The 21,385-nt window shown below is 40.2% G+C and overlaps 1 protein-coding gene across 1 annotated transcript; it reads left to right on the top strand.

The window, feature by feature from the left end:
* The first annotated feature begins 1,657 nt into the window (after positions 1–1,657).
* Positions 1,658–20,966, top strand: pdia3 (protein disulfide isomerase family A, member 3). Its single transcript, XM_060853263.1, has 13 exons — positions 1,658–1,959; positions 7,254–7,332; positions 8,602–8,719; positions 10,675–10,782; positions 12,239–12,368; positions 15,216–15,332; positions 16,725–16,850; positions 17,301–17,483; positions 18,038–18,146; positions 18,990–19,118; positions 19,207–19,286; positions 19,368–19,425; positions 20,581–20,966. The coding sequence occupies exons 1-13, from the start codon at positions 1,826–1,828 to the stop codon at positions 20,698–20,700; spliced, it is 1,491 nt and encodes a 496-aa protein (XP_060709246.1). The 5' UTR covers positions 1,658–1,825; the 3' UTR covers positions 20,701–20,966.
* Positions 20,967–21,385: the final 419 nt, after the last annotated feature.

The raw sequence follows: 21,385 nt of genomic DNA, 5'->3' as shown, positions 1-21,385 counted from the left end.
TGCCTCCCCAATGGTTTTACAATCATCAGCAGATTCTTAATCATAGATTTTTTATTGAATTCAAATTTCACCATCTGCTATGGCATGATTCGAACCCAAGTCCCCAGAACATTAGCTGAGTTTATGGATTAATAGTCTAGCATCTAATAGTCATCATTGACTTTCACTTAGTGTGTGTATTTCAAGCAAATGGCAGTGTGTGGAAGTCAAAGGGAAGTGTCCTTAGTGGAGTGGAGGACAAAACAGTCAGAGAGTCAAGGGACTCATCTGATTACAGTACAAGGGGTTGCCTAAAGACAGTCCTGGAGTTGTAGTGGATGAAGTCCAGCAATTACAGATAGGTCCGTTATAGTGCTGTTGAAACATTAGTCCATAGCTTGGCCAGTCTTTCCTCCAGTGAAATAAAGGGGTGTTTGGGTATGGTAGAAATGGATGCAAGAGCAGTTAATGATTATGCATGTGCAGCAGAGATGTCCCCACGATTGAGCTGAAATAACAGAGGGCATGAATGGTTAATAGTTTGGGAGGATAAAGTCATGCAAGCCCTTAAGTGGACATGATACAGATAGTAGTTCATGTATCTTGCTGAGCTGTGGCAGAGTTAGAACGATTGCTAGCCCTGTGAGTGAGAGATGGCAGAAAGAAGACACAAAACATAATCTGTGTAATAGCATTTAAAATATTTTAAAGCAGCCTTGATCAGGAAATAACATTGAGTGATATGAAATTGAAGATTAACTTTTAAAAATTGGTCAGCTTTATAGTACAGAAAGAGATCCTCTAGCCCATTGTAATGGAAATCTTTTTTAAAAAAAGGAACCATTGAAGGGATATGGGTGACTGTTGACTGAAAATTAGGTGCTCTGTTTTGTGCATTTTAGCTGGGAGTACATTTGAAAAAAAGTTTTTTCTCATTCACTCAGTGGATGCAGCCACCCTTCCCACTTCTATTGTCCGTCCCTAATTACTCTTGGGAAAGTTGATGGTGAGCTGCTTTCTTGAGCCACTGCAGTCCCTGTACTGTAGTTCGACCCAGAATGATGTTTGCCTATGGAATTATCTGCCACAAAAAGCAAACTGAGGCCAAACTGTAGATTTTTTTTAAAGATGGGACTTAGCTACAGTTCTTGGAGATAATGAGATCAAAGCATGTGGATAGCAAGTGGGTGCATAAGAAGTGGAGCAAGAATAGACAATTCAGCCACTTGAAGCTACTCTGCCATTCAATAAGGCTCTGGGTAATCTCATGGTGGCCTCTACCGTTGTCTCTGCTCAGTACCAACAGAGCACTGAATGGGATGATCACCCCTGATCATATTGGATGGTGGAGCAACCTCAAAGGTCCAAATGGTCTACTATTTGTTTATGTTATAAAAGGCAGTTCCAGGATTTGGAGACAGTGCATTTTAATTTAAAACAAAAGTGCCTGCGCGCTGTGTACCCATCATTAGTGAAAAGCTACAACTCAATCTTGCAGCATTGCACAACTTCCAATGACAGGGCACTTCCTCCACCTCTCTTTTCCTCCCCCCTCCAAAAAAGCCGCACTGCGCAGACTCCGAGGGCGCCTTTCCTGGTTGGTCCAGGTCAGCACCGAGAACGGTTCCATTGGCGGGTTGACTCCCACGTGAGGCGGCCGCCGACCAATGAGGAGGCGCCACACACTGGCGGTGGGGGGGGCGGGACTGCTTTCCGCCGGGGCTCCGGCTCCTTCAGTTTGTCCGCGTCCGCCCACCAAAGGCCGGAGAGGAGGCCGCCAGTGGTGTTTGCGAGGCTCGCGCTCTCCCAGTCAGTCAGACCCACACACTCACCTCCCATCCTCGCTATGATTCGCCTCCTGCTCCTCGCGTGCGCCGTCGGCGCGGGCCTGGCCAGCGATGTCCTCGAGCTGACCGACGACGACTTCGAGGATCGGATCGGGGACCACGAGCTGATCCTGGTGGAGTTCTTCGCCCCCTGGTGAGTCCGGGTGCCCCCCTCCCCCACCCAGGTCCGACGGTGCGGGGCGCGATATTGTGGGAGAGAGAGCCCGCTCGTCGAAAGGTTCATCCGCTTCGGAGGCAGAGGCGACCCCTTGTTTCCCAACCGTTCTCTTCTCCAGCCCCCCCCCCGGGACGGGTTGAGTTGCTTGGGGAGGGGTATTAGCATTGCCGGTGAATCCTGCTGGAATACCGGAGGGGGAGGGGGGAGAGGGATTTTTGCCCCCCTTCATTTTCTGCGATCTGCTCTGGCGCGCGAGTTCTTACGGGATTTGTAGTTCCCCCTTTCCGCGGCTGGCCGGCGGGCTCCGGTCCACCGGACTACAACTCCCGTCGTCCACCCCGCGGCCCATCCGCCGCAGCGGCCCTGGCCAGAAACGATGGGCGCGCGCACTCCGTGGCTCTGGCTAATTGGGTGTCGGGGCCTGGGTGGCCAGCGTTGATTGGTTGGTAGCTGTCCCCGCCCCCTTTCTCTCTTCCCCGCCCCCCCCCCCCCCCAAACCTTGGCAGGGGAGAGGGGGAGAACAGGACATTAATCACCTTCTCACACGCAGGGGGCTGCATGAAACGAAATCTCTCTTCCGTAGCTGTGTCACAACGCTGCTGAAATTCTAGAATGGGTTACTAAGTGGTAATCGGGATCAATGTGATTATTGTGCTGCGGTCATTGACAAGTGGCTACGGCAACTCCCTTGTTGCTAGCAACTAATTCCAGATTTATTTTCAGTTGTATCCTCAACAGTTTTGATTCAGGTCCATTTGATCTTGCGTGAGAGCTAGTCTGGCTTGTGTTTGTTTGAACAAGCAGATTGCAATCATTGCTGATCACATTGTCCTTTGATTTGTTGGCTGTTGTGCTAAAACTGTATATTTTGCGCCTGCAGCCCTCTTTGGTAGGAAAATCTAAAGTTTTGACCCAGGAATGCTGATTGTTCCACGTGGATTCTGTGAACGTGTTCCTGTTGCATTATATCTTTTTGAATTATATGGGAAAAGTATGAACCCAAGCCAAGTCTAATTGTTTTAACCAATTCTCAAACACCATTTTAAATTGTCAATTTAGTTGTTGAAAATTAACTTTGTTGTCCAGCTAATGGAAATGGATATTTTACAGAAACTATTTGTCACAACAATACTATAACCTAACTTATTCATGGAGATGTACAGCATGGAAACAGACCCATTAGTCCAACTTATCCATGCTGACTCGTAACCTAATCACATTTTCCTTTGCTTTGTTGGCTGTTGTGTATGTCCCACTTGCCAGCACTTGGCCCATATCTCTCTCTCAACCCTTCCTGTTCATATACCCATCCAGATACCATTTAATTGTAATGGTACCAGCGTCTCACCACTTCCTCTGGCAGCTCATTTGACACACCACCCTCTGTGAAAAGGTTGCCACTTAGGGCAACTGCGGTTTGATCCCAGTGCCAATCCCTTTTAAATTTTCCCCCTCTCGACCTCTCGTTCTGGGCTTTCCTACCCTGGGGAAAAAGACCTTGTCTATTTTCTTTATCCATACCCCTCAAAATTTCATAAGTCTCCATAAAGTCACCCCTCAGCTTTCAACATTCCAGGGAAAACAGCCCCAGCCTATTCAGCGTCTCCCTATGGCTCATCAACTCCAGCCCAGGCAACATCCTCGTAAAATGTTTTCTGAACTCTTTCAAATTTTGCAACATCCTTCTGTTAGAAGGGAGATCAGAATTGCGGACAATATTCTACTAGTGGCCTTAAATCTTGTTTACTTTATCATACTGTTGTATAAACAAAATTTACAAAGATTGTGTTAATCTGGATTATAAATGTGAAGAAATGAAACTAAGTGTAGGTAACCTTTGGGAATCCAGTGTTCAACAATTGTCTTGCAATTTGCGTTAGTGCTGAATGCCAGAAGTGGACACGTGTAAATACTTAATTTGGAAACAGTTATTGCACATTGTACTCTTCAGTAGTCTCTGTCAGTGGTGCGTTTCTTTTATAATAATCTTTCTGCTACTAATCCAACAGTATATTTACTTGGCAGATTTGTCATTGCATGTGATTATGGTGGAGCTCCTGTTACTTTGTTGGGTGGTGCAGTTGGAAATGAATTTTGTTCCTGGTCAATCCGTCTTTGAGGAACAACATTCAACCAAGTTTCTGGCGAGAAACCAATACCCTGGAAATATAGGCATCATTTTAATTTATAAAAAAACTATAGCAGTGGCTTATTAGAAATATAAATTGTATTTGACTTAACTGTTGAATGTAAGTTTGGTCTCCAATCCAGCAACTTGTTGCACCGAGTTCTGACACGTACACAGTAACACAAAGAAAAATTAAGTTAGACAAGATTGAAAATATCCTATCATACCAGTGTTCTCCCCCTTCCCATGTCTCCTGTATAATGCTGTTGCATAAAAAGACTATGGATTCAAATAAACCATCTCAGTTTGAACTGAATGAGATGCATAAGTGGCAGATTCCTATCACATGCAATCACTGAGTTGAATGATTCACAGGATTTGTGATAACGTGGGAGCTAGCTACTTAAGATTAACACTGCTGACTCTGCATGATGCTGACAACTGAATTTAGCAAAACATCTCAATCTCTTAATTTTCCCCAATCGAGAGTTAATGGCAGTACTTGAGAAAGATGGAGACCATCGAATAACTGCCTTTGCAGTAAATCTACTTGGCCAAACTTCCTTTTAATGACTTCTGTTCCTGAGCCTTGAACTCAAGTCTTTCTCTAGTTTCTCCCCTCTTATCTGTTCCCATTAATCTGTTGACCATCTAACTTAACCACCTCCTTCAAGTGTAGGCCAATGATATTAACAGTTCACTATCTTGGGGTGTCTGTCCTTCCTACAAGTCTGCTGTTAACATCCACCTTGTCAAACAAAAATCCCCTGATCCCACAGTCCTTGCAAATTGCCATTCCATCTTTGTGCTCCCCTTCCTTAAGTCCTTGTGCATCGTTGCCTCCCAGATAACTGCCTGTCTTTCCCAGAGCACCATGCTTGAATCAGTCTATAATTTCTTGTGTAGTACCATAAAAGTTCATCACATACAAATTGCAAATTACATGACGTGTACTTTGCCTAATCCCTCTTGACCTGTCTTGCTACTTATTAGCTTGATGGGCCTTCCTCTAACAGTGCTTCTCTACTGTTGTCCTGCTGGGAGTGGCTGCACTTACCTGGTTCTGTTCTCAGCTATCTGTACATAGCTGAAGAATCGTTTCCAGTGGCTTTCTGTACCATAGCTTCTGGTATTTCCTCAAGGATCTATCCTTGGCCTTTTTTTTGTGCTTCTCATGAGAGTGGATTGGTAAGTCTAAGCTACTTGATTCTCATCAGAGTACTGCAGCTGATTGTGACCAGTACAGAGTTGTGTGTGGAGTTACTTTATTGTTGGATCTGAGTTTGAGTTTGCTATATTACTGGTGTCTGAGATCAAGTTTGTTGTCTGTTTTCTCTTAGGACAGTCTCTGGAAGCCTAAAGAAATATAACAAATGTTGTAACAGATATTGTTTTTAAACTGTCAAAAGCTAATAAAAGCTGAAGACATTGAAGCAACATGCATATCATTTTCATAATGACATGTTATGAGCGTGTCTGATAGACCTGGACTTTCAGTTTAACTCTCTGCATTTATTTTGAAACTTAAATTTTGGTTTGGCTAGATTTTCTTGAGGGTTAGTTTTATACTTGAAATCATTTGGCCCTGATTGCATAACCTTGCACTTAAAAAAAAATTCAAGTTCTCTTCTGACCTATCTTTTAAAATGAACATATTTTGTTAACTTGTAGCAGTTGTAAGAGACAGCTCTTAAGTATTTTTACAATGGTAACTATAAATGAACAGCCATGGGATTTTATGCATGACTGAAATGGATTGTGACAATGTAACTAACTGAACTGATAGGAGCAGGCAGGCAAGTATAGGAGGTAGAGGTAGAAGTCCTGCTGTTAAATAATTTCAAGTCTAGTTGCTGTCCTATAAATTTTGAATAGGCTTCAGCCACGTTCTCAAACAGACTCGTTACCACAGCCACATCTCCTTCCTCAGCACCTGCCTACGGAACCGACTGATCCCACACGGACTATGAATTCAGATTTCTCCAGTTTCCTCATTTCCCCTCCCCCCACCTTGTCTCAGTCGGTTCCCTCAACTCAGCACCGCCCTCCTAACCTGCAATCTTCTTCCTGACCCCTCCGCCCCCACCCCACTCCGGCCTATCACCCTCACCTTGACCTCCTTCCACCTATCCCACCTCCATCGCCCCTCCCCCAAGTCCCTCCTCCCTACCTTTTATCTTAGCCAGCTTGGCTACTCTCTCTCATTCCTGATGAAGGGCTTATGCTCAAAACGTCGAATTCTCTATTCCTGAGATGCTGCCTGGCCTGCTGTGCTTTGACCAGTAACACATTTTCAGCTGTGATCTCCAGCATCTGCAGACCTCATTTTTTACTTGCAGTTTGTTAACTAACAAACTAGAATCTGGTACAAAGCTTCCCAAAGTGGGGATTGGGACTCCAGTTGGGGTCATATGCTAATAATTTGATTGAAAGCTCTGAGACAGTAATGTCTGCCATGGAGCTCCTAACAGTTACAATCCTGTTCCAGCAGGAGTTCCCCTTCCCCAAACTCACATGTTTCAGTTACGTTAAGACACTTTTCTCAAACCTTGAAATGGGGTCATGGTCGTAAAGGCTTGGAAAGGACTGCTGAAGAATGTCTATCTGATTATGAACAGTAGGACAGTCTGTCAAGCCTGCACCGATAAAGTTCTGGAAAACAATAATATCAGATTTGAAACTCAGGAATGTTAGCTGTCTTTTTTTCTACACAGATGATGCCAAACCAGTTGAGTTTCTCCAGCATTTTTTAAATTTGAGATCCAGCATCCACTGTATTTCGCTACAATACATGTCTGTGCTAATGCTTTACGCTCTCTATATTGTCACATTTTTCAAGCAGTTGTTGAATTGTCTATTGTATTTAAAGTAAATTATTCCATAAGTGTGATTATATAGGAAATGATTAGTATTCAAAATTTTGTGAAAGAACATTTTCTAACTCTCCTTACTACTTAAATTAGTATGCGACCAGTTTATAGATCCTTGGAAACTGTAATTGTTTACCTTATCAAAACCCTCAACTGTGGAGCCTTTCATTCGTTACTCATTTGTAATAACAATACAGCCTAAATGGGTGAGTGGAATATCTGCATGATTTTTGTGTATATCATGTTCTCTAATCATTGTTCACTTTATACAGGTGTGGTCATTGTAAGAGGCTGGCCCCAGAATATGAAGCTGCTGCTACTAGGTTAAAAGGAAAAGTTCCTCTAGCAAAGGTAAGTCACTCAGTGTATCTGTTCGGGATGTCGAATAGGAACTTAGTCCAGTTTAACAATTGACAACTTCAGATCTAAATGTAATAAACTGGAAGTCTCAAATACGCATCTGCAAGTATTTTGACAAAGCTTATTTTCTTTGCTTGATGTATTATGTACCATTTTGTTGCATTGATAACCAAATTAAATAGTAAAACATATATTTCCTTTACTTTCCCAAAGTGTGTTTCCGCATGTGTAACCAAAGCGATTATATGTTAACCTGCCCAAAGTTTATTGTAGGCTATTACAATGAACTAAATTGTAACTATTAGCTCAGCAACGCTAAGATAGCAAGGGTTGCAATCACCAGTATTGATATATCACTGAAATTGAAGATAATTGATGGAAATGCAAGTTGGGAGCACTTTTGGCACCCCCCGCAGAAAAGTAACTTCAGACTACAGTGATGACTTAACTCGCTCAACCTTTTGCAATCTTTTGCGAAGATAGACTGCATTTTGGCAAGAGAATAGAGAAGTGTAAGGCCCTTAAAAGCCAGGAAGAAATTATGATTGCCATTATGAAAAGGATCACTTCAATGACGGAGTACTGATTTTGACCTTGGAAGATTGAATAATGAGCATTGAAGAAGACAGTTTGCCACCATTTTAAGGACAATCACCTTTCAATGCCGTCATACTGTGAATGAATCAAATCAAAATTCTTGGTAGCTTGGATTCCTTTTGCATACCAGCTTAATTTGTTCCTTAATTGTGTGCATTTTGAGAAGTCTGTTGCTTAAAGTCAGTCTTGCAATGGTTTTTAATGGTTAGGTTGAAGTTTTTAGGATATAGTTAGATTGGAATTTAGTTGTACACTCCTAAAGCACTTTGATTAATCTTGGTTTGTTAGAACAGTGGAAATGCAGTGTGTGCAAGTAAATTGTGAAACGACAAAGATACCAGCTTGCAGTTGAGATTGGTGCACACGTTGACAATTCACTTGGATATTACTATTGCTAGTTCTTGTCCAAAGTTAATAAGTTGAATTACTTCTAAATGGTAGTACCTAGAAGCTAAAAAATAGCATAGGCCTAGCATTAAATCTGTTTAAAAGTTATACAGACAAAAATGAACTTTGTAAATACCCTATTGAAAATAATTGAAATGTTGTTTTGCTACTTTTTTTCCCCATTTCCTTGTAACAACAGGTGAGCGCTTGTGTAGTTTGTGTATTCTAATAACTTCAGCTGGACTAATGGTCTAATGTTGTTTTGACCTTAATTAGGTTGACTGCACTGCAAACACAAATACATGCACCAAGTATGGAGTCAGTGGTTACCCAACTTTGAAGATATTCCGTGATGGTGAAGAGTCTGGTTCTTATGATGGTCCTAGAACAGCAGGTAAGAGCTAACATGATTATGTTCCATTTAGTAGCTTTAATTTTTACAATGGGCAGCTAATTGTGGTTTGTGGTTTAAATCACCATCTATAATCTTGCTGGATTTGGGTTATTAGTGCCTGTTCTTGATGGCAATTCACATTTGTTCAACTCAAGTTGCTCCTTAAGTTTAAGCTAGTTTTTTATATACAGTGTCTTGGCCTTAGAGTCATGGAGATGTACAGCATGGAAACAGACCCTTCAGTCCAACCCGTCCATGCTGACCGGATCTCAACCCAATCTAGTCCCACCTGCCCCATATCCCTCCGAACCCTTCCTATTCCATCCCAACCGAATGCCTCTTAATTGTTGCAATTGTACCGGCCTCCACCACATCCTCTGACAACTCATTGCATACACGTACCACCCTCTGCATGAAAAAGTTGCCCTTTAGATCTCTCTCATATCTTTCCACACTCACCCTAAACCTATGCCCTCTCCCTGACCCAGAGAAAAGACTTTGTCTATTTATCCTATCTATGCCTCTCATAATTTTGTGAACCTCTATAAGGTCACCCCCCAGCCTCCAAAGCTCCAAGGAAAACAGCTCCAGCCTGTTCAGCCTCTCCCTATAGCTCAAATCCTCCAACCCTGGCAACATCCTTGTAAATGTTTTCTGAACCCTTTCAAGTTTCACAACATCTTTCCGATAGGAAGGAGACCAGAATTGTGTGCAATATTCCAACAGTGGCCTAACCAATTACCTGTACAGCTGCAACATGACCTCCCAACTCCTGTACTCAATACTCTGACCAATAAAGGAAAGCATACCAAACACCGCCTTCACTATCGTATCTATCTGTGACTCTACTTTCCAGGAGCTATGAACCTGCACTCCAAGGTCTACGTCTTTCTATAATTTCCCTTTCCTTTCCATGTATTCACTTCCTTGCTTGACCTCATGTCTGCAAAAGAATTTTCTCAGTCTTCTGCAACCTTTAATGCTGCATTGTCCTCGCAAGCCTCCCTCAGTTATTGCATTTAGAGAAACTATTTGTCTTCAAAGCAGCTGGAGCATATCTCCTCATGCTAACATTGATATGTGTGGTGTCCACCAAAAATCCATCTGTGTGGCTCCTGCCTTTTGTCAGTTGCACCTTGCTGTCATCTTGAAATGTAGAAACAGTTTCCATTGTTTTGACAAGCTGCAGTTTGTCTACCACCTTTTCAATCTTGCCACTGCTTCTGTGTTATCATTCATTCAAAATTGGAACCCAGTTATGTAGCAGTGAGCATTTTGGATGACTGAAATTATCTTCTTGGCCCCATGACCGACTCTGCATTCATGCCTGTGGTCCAGTTTCCTGTCTCAGCCACTTCAAGTCAAGCTGTTGAAAACCTTGGTGTCTCAGTTAACCCCAAGTTGAATTTCTGTCAGCAGTACAAATTTAAAGCATCTTAGCGTAAAATAGTAGTGTCCCTATGTCCAGGTTACATGATCTGGTGTCAAGTTCCTCCTGCCCCAGATATGCCAAAACACATTTGAACAGATACATTAAGAGGGGAATAGAGGCAACTTGTGGTGTGATGCTACTGTCCTCTCTCAAGGTCAGAATACTTGGCTTCCAGTCCCACCTGAAGTGGCATTGTATCATAACATGTGCATCTTGGTAATGTTGCCTGTAATCTCCGCAGTGCTACTTGTTAAATTTGAAAAATTGTAAATTTTATTTCATCCCTGTACTATTTGCAGCCATACAATACCTGCCATCATCCCTGAAACTCTGATTTTAGCCTCAAGATCCTTTGAAAATACCTTGCCGGTTATTCAAATAATAAAGTAAAGAGATTGTGTACCAGTCTTGTGACTCCATTGTTTTGTTTTAGAGTTTACTTGTCATCATTCAGGGCTAAAACTAACTTGACTATAAGGATGTCTTTAGCTCAACAGTAGCTCATCTACTTATGTCTGCGCAGATGGGATTGTCAGCCAATTGAAGAAACAGGCAGGACCAAGCTCCATAGAAATTAAAACTGCTGAAGATTTGGAGAGCTTCATTAGTGATGCTGATGCTTCTGTTGTTGGTGAGTAGCTGTCAATTAAACTTGAATGGGACATTTTATTTTTAGGAAAAAGTGAGGACTGTAAATGCTGGAGATCAGAGTCAAGTGCGTGGTGCTGGAAAAGCACAATAGATCAGGCAGCATCCTAGGAGCAGGAGAATCCGCTTTTTTGGCAAAGACCCTTCATCAGGAATGAGAATTGTGAGCCAAGGGTGTAAAGAGTTAAATGGGAGGGGATGGGGTTTTGGGGAATGTAGCGGAGTGTGAAATAGATAGATGAAGGTGGGGGTAATGGTGATAGATCGGAGAAGAGGGTCGGACGGGTATGTGGGAAGAAAGATGGACAGGTCATGAGGCTGGTGCTGAGTTAGACGGTTGGATCTCGGAAAGATGGGTGGAAGGAAATGAGGAAACTGGTGGAAGTACGCATTAATCCCGTATGGCTGGAGGGTCCCTAGGGTTTGGTGAAGGAGGAGGCCCAGCACCTGCATGTTCTGAAGCGTTCTGCAAGTAGGCGTCCTGTCTCCCCAATGTAGAAGAGACCACGTCGGGAGCAATGGATACGGTAAATGACATGGTGGCAAACTTCAAACTATCTATTTACTGCTATCAGAGCAAACTGGACGTGTCGGTTTGATGTTTGTTTGCCTCCTTCACATAAAATCATACAATGAGCAATAAGAACTCCTCTCTTTGTAACTGTCAGTAGAAAAGACAATAATTATGTTTACCAAGTTAATTTTGCAATACATTCCAGGAGGGTGAAGGTAGAGCTGGAAGACTTGGCAAGACAGTTTTGGTATTGATCCAGTTCAGTAAATCTTTGGGGTTCTGATAGTCATCTTTATTGCAGCAATTGTGAAAGCTTCCTTAGTAGTGAAATCTGTGCCAAATTACGTATTCATTCGAAAAATGTCTGGCTTTAGTACTTGTTTGAAGTACCCATGTGATCAGTCCATTATTATTTAATTAATCATTCTGGGTATGATTAATTCTTTGATTCTTCTGCAAAATAACTTTTTGCCCACTCAACTTAGAAGTCTTTTCACTTTACTTTAAATCACTATGGTATTGCTGTCTTCCTTTTTTTAGTAGTGTTCTAATCTAAAGGGATAAAATCAGATTTTCTCTCTTACAATTTACTTTTGCTTGCTTGCAGTAACTTTTTTTAATTAAGTATTTCTGACTGTGAACTCTCCTTAGTTTGCGTACATAGTTTCATTCTGGACATAAATTTGCTCACTGAGCTGGAAGATTTGCTTTCAGATGTTTTGTCACCATATAAGGTAAATCAGCTTCACTGGAGGCTCATAGTATGGTGCCGAAACGTCTGAATACAAACCTTCCAGCTCAGCGAGCAAACTGAAATCCAGAACCTCAACCTGAGCTACAATTCTTCTCAAAACCCGCTGGTAGTTTCATTGAAATTTGCCAAAATGTTTAAAATAAACTCTAATCAATTTGTGTGTCTGTGCAGGTTTTTTCGAAGACTCTGCTAGCTCAGCCCAGGCAGATTTCCTCAAGGCAGCAAGTGCAATGAGGGAGAACTACCGTTTTGCACACACTAATACAGAGGAATTACTTGAGAAATACGACATCAAGACCAAGTATGTACTGCCTTATATTGGGAACCATCCAAAGATATCCATATGGCTCCTGCTTTCGTCGTCAATAGATAATGCTTTAGTGTTGTGTAGATGTTTGGAACTTGTCTTTTCGCAGAATCAAAAAGTTATCCATCTTTTCTTTTCATATGGACAGTCTTTTGATCCAAAAATGTTTATCTTCACTTGTAATCTTTTATCGAATTTCAAAGCCACTTCCAAAAGTGTCCCCTGGTATTGAAAACTTCATTTTTGATTTAAATTTCAATCTTCTGTTTATTCATGGAAAGCCTGCAATTGAACATAATCACTTTATTCAATTTATTGATCTAGATATAATACATCATTTTTCTACAACTACATGTCAGTTGAATACTTAGGATCATGCTGTTAATGTGCACTGGATTGGCAAACAAATACCTAGTTGTGTAGGCATTTTAATCAATGGGTTTCTCTTCTTTTAACAAGCACATGCAAGAGAATTTCACAACCCACATTAAAATACTAAAACACTGAGATATGCGCCACTTAATTTCCAGACTTAATCTTTTTTTTTTGTTGGGGTAGCTTTGTAATTTTTAGAAGCTCTAAGGCTGTATACAAACTACACCCAGGACAGGTACGTATTTTTAAAATGTAGTCAGTCAGCGTTAATTCAGTTCTTCGGATGTTTCAGGGAAAGATTTGAAGAATACACTTAATGTAAGGTCCTAGGGAGTGTTGCTGAACAAATGGACCTTGGACTGGAGGTTCATAGCTCCTTGAAAGTGGAGTCACAGATAGATAGGATAGTGAAGAAGGCATTTGGTATGCTTTCTTTTATTGGTCAGAGAATTGAGTACAGGAGTTGGGAGGTCATGTTACGGCTGAATAGGACATTGGTTAGGCCGCTGTTGGAATATTGCGTGCTGTTTTCCCTGGAGCTTCAGAGGTTGAGGGGTGACCTTAGAGAGGTTTACAAAATCATAAAGGGCATGGACAGGCTAAATAGGAAAGTCTTTTCCCTGGGTGGGGGAGTCCAGAACTAGAGGACATAAGTTTAGGGTGAGAGGGTCAGAGATATAAAAGCGGGTGGTACATGTAAGGAATGAGCTGCCAGAGGAAGTGGTGGAGGCTGGTACAAATGCAACATTTTCAGAGGCATTTGGATGGGTATCTGAATAGGAAGGGTTTGGAGGGATATGGGCCGGGTGCTGGCAGGTGGGACTAGATTAGGTTGGGGTATCTGGTCAGCATGGATGGGTTGGACCGAAGGGTTTGTCTCCATGCTATACATGTCTGTGACTCTATAACTGTCAGAATTTGGCCAGTGCTAGTGATGTAATTTAAATCTAAGCACAATGTTTAAAAAGAAACACGCTTCATTCTTTTTAAATACTTCAGGTGTGAGAGCTTGACCAGGCGTGTGCTGACTGAAGAGCTCAAGAATGAGAATTTATGGTTTTGAGATGAAGGAATTTAGGACTAATGAAAAATATCTTTATTCACGGGATTGTGATTTGCTATAACTCTGCATTCTGAGTGTTGTGGATGTTAAAGATGAATATTAAGGGTGTTGAAATATGTGGCAGCCCAGTGCAAAAGTGAAATTGTTGTAAACATTCCAACCATAATTTCATTGCATGACAGAGGAAGCTCAAGGAGCTGCAAGGCTCAAACCTCGTTTCATTTCCCAATGTAGTGGCTGCTGAGAATGTTTTCCCTTTTGTTCAGTCACCAACTTGTATTTTGGGCATCTAGTACTAAAAGAAGTTGCAGTTGACAAAGTAAAGCGTGTCACTGATGCCATCAGCCATATAGGCTATGAAGTTCTTTCCCAAGTATTTAGTTCTATAGCTGTTTTTATGCAAAACTAGTGAGATGCAGTAGGATTAGTGGCAGCATTGCTTTGGAAAGCAGAGTTGATGTTCTTGGAAATTCCTAACTGGTGAAACTTTGCCTTGGAAGCACTTGTGTCTAAATAAGTGCCATTGGCATATTGAGGTTTTCTACTCTGAACAAATTTTCCCACTCTTGTCCTACACTTTTTTTCAATAATTCTCTTCCAAGCATTACCCAAATGCCTCTTGTGCTGTGGTTGGTCTGGTTTCATTCACTACCTAATTAAAGAACTGAGTATCTTTAATAGTCTTGTTATGGCTGGATTCTAACCTCCAGTTTCAGGCTTTGAAGCATATAATTCCATTTGAACTAGGGATGATTGTTTTAGCACTCTAACCTGTCTGCTCTCATCGTTCTGCAGAATCTTCAATATTGATAATCATTTGTAGCTTATGCAGTCATTTTCCAGTATAAAATCCACTTATTCGGTGCATACTATTTGGAATTTGATCAGAACAGTTAATTTTTACCAGGATGAAATCAAATACTCAGTCATTGAGTACCTGAAGTAAGATGGTCCTACGTCATATGTATGTCCGTTTTAATGAAAAGGATGTTGGTTCTTTCTCCTGCACGTTCTTTAATTGGTTGACTCCAAGACCTATTAGCTCTTTGCTGACCCTTTATTAATGACAATGTTAAGTTTTAATGTTAAATATATTGAGAATTCTTCTAGCACTGAGTGAGCGAAGTACACCATGGATGTGCATATTCCAACCGTGAGTTGACAATGATGCATCAGTAAGGTAATATCCATGTTCCGTGCAGACTCTAGCATTGGTGCAGTAAATGTTGACTCAGGAGCATTTCAAAATGGATTTGTTCATTTCTGATCACTGGGGAGTTTTTTTTTAAAGTGAGTGGTTGATAGTGGGGGCTATCTTTAGAAGAAAGGATGCATTTCTAAGTTTTGATCTTGGCGCCTTATTGTTGAACGCAATGACAATGTCTGGTTTTACTTTTACATAGGGGAGTTATCCTGTTCCGACCTCCACGACTGGCAAACAAGTTTGAAAGTAGCAGTGTGCAGTACACAGAAGACAAATTCACAAATGCAAAAATCAAAAAATTTGTCCTTGATAACATGTAAGTCCTGGCTCTGTGACAAGTTTTATAATAGCATGAGTTTAGATTATTCAAACTGAAACATGGATTGAAGTTTTGCAATGTATTTTAAAGTTAGTTCCAGAGGTGTAATGGGAATGAGTATGTTAACTTTACTTTGCACAAGGAAACTGGTGAAAAATTTTGTGTCATGATCATGCTGGAAGACTACATTATTAATGTCTTGTAGGGGATTTGATTTGTGGGATGTGGGTATCACTAACAAGGCCAGAAATTTTGATTGTACACTAATCTCTTTGTGATCGGTGTTATGTACATGGTGCTATCTGGGAGGGAGTTTGAGGATTTTTGACCAAGTGTCAGTAACGAGCAGTAATCATCAAGTCAGGATGATTGGTTCGTTGAAGGGCAGCCTGCAAGTGTTTGTACTTCCACACACCTAGACTTATCCTGTTAGATGGTAGTGGTTTGATGATGCTGTGGATGGTGTAAATGTTTTCTGTTGGATCTTGGCGCCAATCAAATGAGCTGCTTATGTCCTGGTTGCTGTTGAGCTTTGTGTTGCTGAAAGTGCACTCTTCCATGCTTTGGAGAGCATTCCATCATGCCCAGTCCCTCGTAGATGGCAGGTAGAGTTTGGGGAAATGGAATTGAGTTACTTGATGCAGAATTCTTGTTATCACTGTATTTTGTATGGCTGGCCCATTCAAGTTTCTGATCAATAGTAACTTCCTCTTCTTCCGAGAATGCTAATAGTGGAGGATTCAGCAAAAGTCATGCCCTTAGTGTCAAACCAACCTATTTAGGCATGCTACTACTCCCCTCTGGAGAAGGTGTGACTTGAACCTGGGTCTCCTAACTCAGGAAAGGGCACTGCCACAGGTCTGCTTTTTAAAACTTTACATGCAGGAGTGCTTTCATCCATAACTGAACAGATTTTTTCCACCACCAAAACTACCCATATTACTTTTCACCTTTTATCCACCATCACTAAATCATCTGTTTCAAATTACTTACTGGTTGACATATAAAGATCATTAAGGGCAGTCTAATAAGACTAAAGATAAAGGAAAGGAGGCAGGGAGAAAGAAAGAGGAGTTGGAGAAATCAGGCAGTCCACACTCTGCGGTGCTGTCCTCTCTAAACGTTAACAGCAAGAGGTGAAAGACTATTGTTTGTAGAAGCCAGAGGAAAGAAATAACAGGCTCAATTTATTATGTATTTTCTAATCAATCTGTTCAGAAATATTATTATACACTGAATAGGTGGGATTTGAATTCAAAAGCCTTGACTCAAAAGCAGGCATACTACTGCCGTGCCACAAGGACCATAAAGAACTGATTGTGAGATATTTGTAATCAGCCTGTTCAGAGATGTCAGTTTTTGTAATGTAATATTTCTTGTTTAATGCAGCTTTGGCATCTGTCCCCATATGACTGAAGATAATAAAGATCAGTTAAAAGGAAAGGATCTGCTGGTGGCTTACTATGATGTGGATTATGAAAAAAACCCAAAAGGTTCTAACTATTGGAGAAATAGGTACTGACTGCACGTTGGAACTAATCAAATGCTTTTAAACTGTGACTACTTTGTTGTATTTGATGTGTAATGTCCCACATGATTATTGCTTCATCCCATCTCAAGGTTCATCAGAATTAATCTGTCACCTTCAAAATAGTAAGAATTTTTTTCTATTTTCCTTTCTAGCTGTGAGTACTGTGAATGTAAAGAACACTTCAAGTATTGAATGATAGAGCTTGTATCAGATTGCATAAGCACTGTAAAAGTGATGCACAAAATATGTCTTCACTTAAGCTTTTTCTTAGCTACTGTGTATTTGGGAAGCCACTGGTCCAAGAGACTTTTTTTTAAACAACTATGGAATCTATCTTACCTATCTTAATTCATTCCATAACCATTAACTTTAATATGTTTCTTTGAAAATCGTACCATTGTTTAATACTTGGTCTGTCTATTCTTATTGTACAGAGTGATGAAAGTTGCTCAGAAATTTCTGGATGATGGTAAGAAGCTGACTTTTGCTGTAGCCAACCATAAAACCTTCAGCCACGAGCTCTCAGAATTTGGCTTAGACGCTGCCACTGGTGATGTTCCTGTGGTTGCTATCAAAACTGCTAAGGATGTAAAATACGTGATGCAAGAAGAATTCTCGTAAGTACATTAAGTTGGTGGAAAGCAGAGACTCTCTGGTCTGTTCAAGCAACCTTGTCACTGGAAGTAATGTGCATGGAAATATCGAAACTTGTAGAAAAATGTTTGTTCTGTTAACTTGATGTGCTCAAAGCTGGAATGTTTTTAGATGAGTAGACTGATTGTTTGAAAAGTGCACCTTCAGAAAGTGATGCTAACAGAAGGGAAATTCATTTCTGCACTTGAATGTGTGCAGAACAGATGCAAAACCATTGATTCTTAAAGCTAATGTTTTTGTAATGAGAATTGCTGTAGGAACAGAATTTAATTTTTTTTTAATGTATTTGTAAAAGTACATAGTTTTTGTAGATTATTCTCTGTGGATTGTAAATCTGACCAGATACTTTCAAATCTTTGAACGTACAAACCAAACTCTTTGTGGCTGTCTTGTCAGAAATCTGGTGTTTTGACTAGATGCTTTGTCTTAAAAATGCTTTTGATGTACTAAGCAATTTAACATTTTGCTTTGTAACTAGCACTTTCATTGTTTTGAGGACCTGAATTTTTTTTGCCAGGCGAGATGGTAAAGCGCTGGAGCGTTTTCTAGAGGACTACTTTGATGGTAAACTGAAACGTTATCTTAAATCTGAGCCAATTCCAGAGAGCAATGATGGTCCTGTGAAGGTCAGTCTCTTGGGTATTGTTCTTTGCTGTCAAGTTCTTTCCGTGAGCCTTCAGCTTGCAGTGACTTATTACTGTGTTTAACTGCAGAATAATCACCATTATACCTTATTGAACTATCTGTGCAACCTGCACTTTATTTGCTGACTAAGCTATTTGATTGCTAAATGAACAATATTGTGTTCTAAATATTTGCAAATGTCATGTATTTTGTTTAACAATTTTGGAGTAATGCACTTTGCACAAATGGATATTTTTGTTCAGATGATTTGAATCTTGGAGGAACTTAATTGCTAGAAATTGTTAGCCATTTTATACCTACTTTGGCATCATTGTTTTTTGAGAGCAAACGTGGAAATTAACTTTCTTTTGAAAAAGCTACGTGTTTTCCATAAACCAGGTGATCCCTGTTGTGATGGTAGAGTTGCTGACTAATTATGGCAATCAATCTCTGGTCTGCAATAGACCCACACATAAGTCAAGGAACTTCTGGTCTAGAATTAGTTCTTTTCATGTATACAACACTTGTAAGCCACTTAGCGTAATCACTTAGGTGGAGAGACTGTGTGTTTTTGCTAATCTTTTAACATTCAGCATTGGATGTTTGCATTTGTTTATTGAGAATGACTATACCTTCAATCTGGAAAATAACTGACACTTGTGTATGTGAGGGAAGAATTGAAATTGAAATTGAAATTGCAGAATTGAAATGGAGCAGTGTTTCTCATATTTTGCAATGGCTGACAGTTGGGGACAATTTTTTGTCTTGTCAATTTGCTCTTCCAATGTCAGTTCATTAGAATATAATGTTCCTACCTGAAACAATGTAGACTTCTATTTTTACAGGTTGTAGTCGCTGAGAATTTTGATGACATTGTAAATGATGAAACGAAGGATGTCTTGATTGAATTTTATGCTCCGTGGTGTGGCCACTGCAAGAGTCTGGAGCCAAAGTATAAGGAGCTTGGAGAAAAGGTTAGACTGTTTCTGATTGGAAAAAACAAACCTATTTTTACAAAGTAATTGTTCCATTACATTGTCTGTCTTTTGTTTTAAATGCTAGTTAAGTGGTGATTCTAACATTGTCATTGCCAAGATGGATGCTACAGCCAATGATGTGCCTTCACCTTATGAAGTTCAAGGGTAAGAGTGGAGACATGCCATTTTATTGGTTTAAAGCCCCTCCATTTTGAATCCTTTCTGAATTCTTTTCTTTATATTTAGGTTCCCCACACTTTATTTTGCCCCGATGGGTAAGAAGCAGAGCCCAAAGAAATATGAGGTATGTTCATTTTTTTTTCTATACAATTTGCACTTGAATCTTTTCGTAACAATATTGTGACTGATCTGCAGTTTCTATAGAAAATATTGTAAAAATTAGTAAATGCGAATTTAACTTTGTTATTGATACTTGAATTGTTGTTTGATTAACAGCCATTGGTTGAATAGTTCTAAGTAACTAAATCTTTCAAGTAACTAAATTGGTCCTTTCAGATAACTCTTCAGTAAAAGCTAGTTTTAGTAATTAGGTGCTTCTTGAAAATCTTGTTTCAACAGCCATGGTGTTTTGATATTGCTTGAGCAGTAAAATCCACCTCAGTTTCAGAATCAATTTTTTTCCAAGATCAGTCTTGAGTATTTGTCCTTTCTGGAGTTGAATCTGTAAGAAATTGAGATAAGTGCTGAGGTTCATGCTTGTATGTAATGAGATCACCTTGTATCAAAGAATACAAAGTATGTCTATATCACTGAGTCAGTTCATTTCCACAAATAAGCCTAGTCTCTGTCTGATGCTAAAATCTCAGACTGGCTCATTGGATAAAAGTGCATCAGGTCCACAGATTAGGCATAATGCAACTTTAAATTGTGTACATAACTGGATTTATCTCCCTTTGAAACGTTGAAGGCTGAGAATGATGGTATCTGGGATCTGGCCATTTCCTTTTGAAGCAGCCGCTAATCAAATGTTAATTAGGTTAAGATTCGTTGTTTCATTTTGAATAAGGCTAAGCATGTGTAAGCATGCAAAATCAGGTAGCCAACTGCAGCAGTTAGCTGGAAAAGCTAAACCCAGCTTGAAATGCAGATAGATGCTCCTAAATGATAGTAAATCTCTAATATTAGTCTTCAAACAGTGTTGTTCGATGCATTTTGGTGCATCATCTTGTACTCATCATTTGCAAGGATACCAATGTAAAGGGGAATAATGTGCAGAACATCTAGTTGGTAAGTGCACTATTTGAAAGTTATTGCCATGGCGAATGCACCAGTTAGGTAGTTGACAGTTGATTGGCAAGCTTAATGGAGATTTTTTTGAACCCCAGGCTTTGAACTTATATTGCTGTACTGAGCAGAACTTTCTCTTTCTTATCTCTTAGTTTGTGTGAATTAACTACTGATGCTTAATATTATGTTTATCACTATGTTGTTAATTCAGGGAGGTCGTGAAGTTAGTGACTTCATGAATTACTTGAAGAAGGAATCTACACATCCTCTGGCTGTAACAGTGGAAGAAAAGAAGTCAAAGAAGAAGAAGAGGGACAAGGAAGACCTGTAAATTACTGGAAACACTTCCAATGCTAACATCTTGATATGCAAGGATTAATTGGAGCCAGGGTTGGGTTAGAGATTTGGTGGTGGTAATAGTCACTTTCTAAGAGGGTTCACAGTCTGCCATACCGGTCCCATTTCTGTATCAATTTTAAGATGCACTATCAAAGTTATTGAATCAAAAGGGGCAGAAATTCAGGTTTTGTTTTGGTCTTATTTTGTACTGGTGAATGTTTTTGTACATTTTGGAACAATAAACCCCTTTAAACCAAACTGAATGCACTGCAATGTTTGCACACACTAAATTTATAGCTCTCAACATGTATTTTCAATTTGCTCTCATTATTGGAGTCATTTTTTTCATTACAGATTAACTGCTCATTTTAATCTTCAAATTAAACTGTGTAATTTGTAAATTTAGGAACTAATTAATCCCTAACAGCAAAATTTAGCCTGCCTTGTGCTAGTAGGTGTATGGGTGAAACATTTAAATTTCTTGAGGAAAGAAAATAGACCTCCTACTTTCTAACACTTTCTTCAAGCTTTAATGGTCTGAAAGGTGAATACTTGCGCATGCTGAAAATTTTAGGCAAGTAAAAATACTAGCCTAATCTCTCCCCTTTAAAATGTATCTGTGCAGTTTGCAATTAATCCAGTAGAATGCAGATGTCCTGGACCAGGACGCTGTCACT

Source organism: Hemiscyllium ocellatum, chromosome 39 (assembly GCF_020745735.1).
Source record: "Hemiscyllium ocellatum isolate sHemOce1 chromosome 39, sHemOce1.pat.X.cur, whole genome shotgun sequence".
In the NCBI taxonomy this organism is placed as follows: domain Eukaryota; kingdom Metazoa; phylum Chordata; class Chondrichthyes; order Orectolobiformes; family Hemiscylliidae; genus Hemiscyllium; species Hemiscyllium ocellatum.
Note: the sequence above shows the minus strand (reverse complement) of the source record. Positions and strands in the feature narration are given on the sequence as shown.

What these genes read in the sequence shown, in the direction of transcription:
- pdia3 (XM_060853263.1), top strand. Translation starts at nt 1,826, where the DNA reads ATGATTCGCCTCCTGCTCCTCGCGTGCGCCGTCGGCGCGGGCCTGGCC. An exon ending in AAATTTGTCCTTGATAACAT is followed by an intron (nt 15,333 to 16,724) that starts GTAAGTCCTGGC and finishes TGTTTAATGCAG; the next exon opens with CTTTGGCATCTGTCCCCATA. An exon ending in AGAGCCCAAAGAAATATGAG is followed by an intron (nt 19,426 to 20,580) that starts GTATGTTCATTT and finishes TTGTTAATTCAG; the next exon opens with GGAGGTCGTGAAGTTAGTGA.